This window comes from Silene latifolia, chromosome 5 (genome assembly GCF_048544455.1).
Source record: "Silene latifolia isolate original U9 population chromosome 5, ASM4854445v1, whole genome shotgun sequence".
Classification (NCBI taxonomy): Eukaryota; Viridiplantae; Streptophyta; class Magnoliopsida; order Caryophyllales; family Caryophyllaceae; genus Silene; species Silene latifolia.
In genome coordinates, this window is record NC_133530.1 from 43,987,670 (window position 1) to 43,991,645 (window position 3,976).

General features: G+C 38.9%; 1 protein-coding gene across 1 annotated transcript; it reads right to left on the bottom strand.

Annotated features, from left to right (window-relative positions):
* Positions 1–318: 318 nt before the first annotated feature.
* On the bottom strand, positions 319–3,553 carry LOC141655306 (protein FAR1-RELATED SEQUENCE 2-like). The gene is made up of 5 exons (XM_074462392.1): positions 3,533–3,553; positions 2,782–2,942; positions 1,790–2,739; positions 862–1,045; positions 319–331 (listed from the first exon to the last, which is right to left on the bottom strand). Exons 1-5 carry the CDS (start codon positions 3,551–3,553, stop codon positions 319–321), a joined length of 1,329 nt encoding a protein of 442 aa, XP_074318493.1.
* Between the last annotated feature and the right edge of the window lie 423 nt (positions 3,554–3,976).

The following is a 3,976-nucleotide window of genomic DNA, read 5'->3' on the forward strand; positions in this document are numbered from 1 at the left end:
CTGCCTTTATCCCCCCTCACACCGCCTCCATTTTCGGTCTGTCGAGTTTCATGAGGAGCCGGAAGTCGCCCTAGCTCTTAGTCGTAAGTTCAAGAATGTCTTCCAGCAAGCTGATGAGGAGGCTGAGAGAGAGACTATAGAGTATCTGTTTCACCGGATGCGTCCTTACTATGAAGACGTGTATGATGAGTAGTTTGTTTTTATTTTCTTATGTTTTTCTATTTGTTTGGATTATGTTTGTATGGATATTTTAGTATCTTTGTATGGATAATTTTTATGTTTTTTTTTTCAGATGTTTGTCTCTTTGTTTGGAGACGGTCATTGTGGTTTCCTTTTAATATGCAGCGATATTTAATTAAATGACTTAAAACGTAATTTAACATAATTTAATTAAAACATTCATTAATTGAAATACAACGACATTACATAAACCACTTAAAACATAATTTAACGACATTACATAAACCACTTAAAACGTAATTAAAACATAACTAAACCCTAAACCCCAACCCTCAAACCCCAAACCCCAAACCCTAAACCCTAAATCCCAAACCTGAAACCCTAAACCCCAAACCTCAAACCCTAAACCCATACAACGATATTATATAAAACATAACATAATTAAACCACTATCGAACTTAGTTATCTTCCGATGATGAAGATGACGATTCCTTATCTTCTTCATGATCTTGAACCTCAATTTCTTCAGGTTGGGTAGACATATATTGAGTCAACAAATCATTTATGTAGAGATAAAGATTTCCTTGGTTGGGCACTCTACCGGCACATAAGTCTGATAGTCTTGGGTAATTAATCACAGTGAGGATACGCTCAAAATATGTAAAGACATCACTTCTTAACCTGCGAAACTCCCACATATTCTCGTTTAACGCTTCATCAGAAACAACCTCATCTCTAACTGCTGGAGTTAGAACATGATCCGGGTTTCCGGCTAAAATTATACAAAGGCTACCAATTGGAGGCTCTTCAAGCATGTGCCATACAGTGGCACTGGGAACCACTGATTCAAGACGCTCAATTAGAACTGGTAAAGTTTGAACAATTAGATCGATTCTGCCTTAATAACCTCTGATTTTTTGAGTATTTGTGAGAACTATTTTAGTATTGTAGTGAGTGAATAGGAATGGATGTTGTGATTGAAATTGACATAGAATGGCCTATTTATAAGCTATTAACTATAACGGCTATTTTTGAATGATAACGGCTATTTTTGAAATTGATATAGAATGGCCTATTTTACCATTTTTCGGCATTTATTGAGGAATATCATACACCAATGTCTTCCAAAAGACATGAATATCCTCGATATGGACCCTCCTACCTCTTCTGTACAAAGATGCCAAATTGCATGGACAAGGTAATCCATGAGTCGTTCGTATCACGTGTCGGCATCGATCGTCTAGTCCGATACCCAAACCAAGGCCTCTAGTAAGTTCTTTCTCCATTAACTCTATGGCCTTAGTAGACACGTTTCCTTACAATAAGGAGAAAGTACGAGATGTTCTACATGGTTTACTCATTTCATCTTCGAGTTCTTTCTTAATCTTCGAGTGTTGACTTTCAAGCATGCCGTGGATACGGGACCATATGGAGTCAAGTGTGAGATGCTTTGACTTCAACCAAGACTTCAATAGAGAATGTGCTGACTCAACACGGGAAGTTTCCGTGTTACCAAAATGTAAGACCTCGTTTGTATAGCATAAAACGAACTTCCCTGCGTGTTGACCCCAAGCTGTCCGTACATAATCGGACATAATCGGCCACTTACGTTGAAAACACTGCCAAGCACGCTGAAACGATTCCTCGGTAACTGAATTGATCACCTTAAACCAACCGTCTTCTTCATTTGAGATGACATATTTCCTGATACTTTCAGTTCTGAATGATGTAAAGGCTTTTGCATTGATGGCTTTGTTAACATGCCATCTACACAATAAATGCTCAGCCCGGGGAAATACTTGCTCAAGAGCACTGATCAAACCCAATTCCCGGTCGGTGACAAATACAGCAGGGGACGCTACTCCGGCGACATCTAAAATCGCATCTAACTTTCTCAACAGCCACTTGTAATTCACGTCAGACTCGGTAGGAATCATCGAACATGCAATTAAGAAGGAAGATCCCGTGGGTGTCACACCAACCATCTCAATGAGTGGATTCTTGTAAATGTTGGTTTTATAAGTCGAATCCATGAGGACGACATAAGGATAAGCCCGGAACAACTTAATCGCTTTAGGATGAGCCATGAAAATGTGAGTCAACTCTTTTGACTCAGAATCAATCTCGTAGAAGTGGACGTATTTCGCTTCCACCGCTAGAGCCAACATTTGCTGAGCGGTGTTTCTTTCACCCATAACTTCTTTCCTTATTTTCCTTGTTTCATTATATACTTGGGTGCTTGACGGTTCAGGTTTTTCGGGGGTTCTCAAATGAAGACAATTTTTAATATCCCTCGGTAGAACCCCGGCCAATGTTTGTTGCCTAACATATGCCTTCTCTTCCGCGTCCAATCCCGCAAAGTGCCGATCCCCGTCCTTATAAACGGCTGCGTTGTGGTTGTGTAGTCCAGCACCCTCGGAGGTTACAATGTTCCACACTATCGTCTCTTTATCATTTTTAGGCACGAAATTTTGAACGGCACGAATACGAAACTTGCATGAACACTTCTGCGACCTCCTTGGCTTTTCAAGATCGTCCGATTCTTTTGGTTTACCATGTCTTTTACATCGAAAATAACTTGCCAACAACCCGTTCTTTTACCTATTTTTAGCTCCGTTATTTGCTTTAACCAAAGCAAACCCATTCTCGAATGCGATTTTCTGAGCCCAATTGAAAGCATCGTCACGCGTTTCGAAATCTACAGTAGTCTCGAACAACGGGTTGTAATCAATTGACTTCTCGCCAAAATCCTCCCACGATTCCTGTTACAACCAATACAAGCAAGAAGTACTATAGTAATACAATAAAAAGGATTCATAAACTACATAAATTGCGTAAAGGGAAAGAAAAACATGTAAAAACGAGTAGAAAACGAGTAATTCATGCCTAAAACACGAGACTCAACAAACGACCGCGGCCAAACATTACTTTCCATCGATCAACCACGGACGAACAACGAAAACCATTTTTAATCCACGGCCAAACAATGAAAATCAACATTTGACCACGGCCAAACTAAGAAATCCAACGTTTGACCACGGCCAAACATTGAATTCCAACGTTTGACCATGGCCAAACGTGGAAATCCAACGTTTGGACCATGGCAAACGTGGAAATCCTTCGTTTGGTCCGTGGCAAACGTTGGTTTCCAACGTTTGGACCATGGTCTAAACGTTGGTTTCCAACTTTTGGCCATGGTTCATCTTTCGGGGGACAATTTTCAGATTACGCAACAAATTCAAACATTCGCTACTACTAAGTTAATACGTCAAGTAATTCAACTATCGAATAGAATGAACGATGCGCAAAAAAAAATTGAAAAATTAAACAAATGATTAAGTTGTTTACGTACCGTTGAATCGAGATCCGACATATTGTTTATTGTTAATTGTTGTTGTTGTTGTTGTTTTTTGTTTTTAATTTAGTTGAGTTTGAGAGAAATTTTTTTAGAGAGAGAAAGTTAAAAGGACAGTCATCGTCTTTTTTATGAAAAACGTCGTCGATATTTACTAAAACGTCGTCGATATAAATCAGCCCTCATAATAAATAAGAGATGTATCTAACTTACTGTAGATACCAAGTATCTTCACCTTCTAAAAACCACCCGATAATGATCGGACTATAACGTGTTTTTGGTATGCGTGCGTGGATTGGCTATACATGAGACGGTTTAATTCACTAGTCGGATATGAAAAATGATTTTGAAAATAGTTTTATAACTTCATTTGCATTAAAATAACACTATTTACAGTTAAAACCGTCTTCGGACCCAAAACCAACTCAGAAACCCGCAACT